General features: G+C 61.6%; 1 protein-coding gene across 1 annotated transcript in view; it reads left to right on the top strand.

The window, feature by feature from the left end:
- Nucleotides 1-297, top strand: part of LOC104158524 (laminin subunit gamma-2-like) — a gene marked incomplete at its 5' end in the record, with an annotated part of 5,041 nt that overhangs the window by 1,099 nt on the left and 3,645 nt on the right. The window contains one exon of the mRNA XM_009696197.1: nucleotides 204-295. Within this exon, the coding sequence (XP_009694499.1) occupies nucleotides 204-295 (92 nt within the window). The remainder of the gene's footprint in view (nucleotides 1-203; nucleotides 296-297) is intronic.

Below are 297 nucleotides of genomic sequence, written 5' to 3'. Positions count from 1 at the left end.
CAGCATCTGCCTCCCCCCCGGTGCTCCTTTACCCTTGGGAGATGCAGGAGGGACAAGCAAAATTGGGGTCCCCTTCTCCAACGCCCTGCATTTCCCGAGAGGGCGTGATCCAGCGTCACTGAATACAATGGTCGAGGAAGTTGGTGGAGAAAAATCAGGTGGGGAACCTTTCTCACAAGTTGTCCCCCCCCCGTGCTTTGCAGCCACATGCAAGCCGCCAACACCATCGAGCAAGCGGCGAAGGCGGCGTGGGAGGACGCGGGGCATGCGCTGGAGCTGGTACGCGCGGCTGCCGGT

This window comes from Cariama cristata, unplaced genomic scaffold (assembly GCF_000690535.1).
Source record: "Cariama cristata isolate BGI_N322 unplaced genomic scaffold, ASM69053v1 scaffold28212, whole genome shotgun sequence".
NCBI classification, from domain to species: Eukaryota; Metazoa; Chordata; class Aves; order Cariamiformes; family Cariamidae; genus Cariama; species Cariama cristata.
Note: the sequence above shows the minus strand (reverse complement) of the source record. Positions and strands in the feature narration are given on the sequence as shown.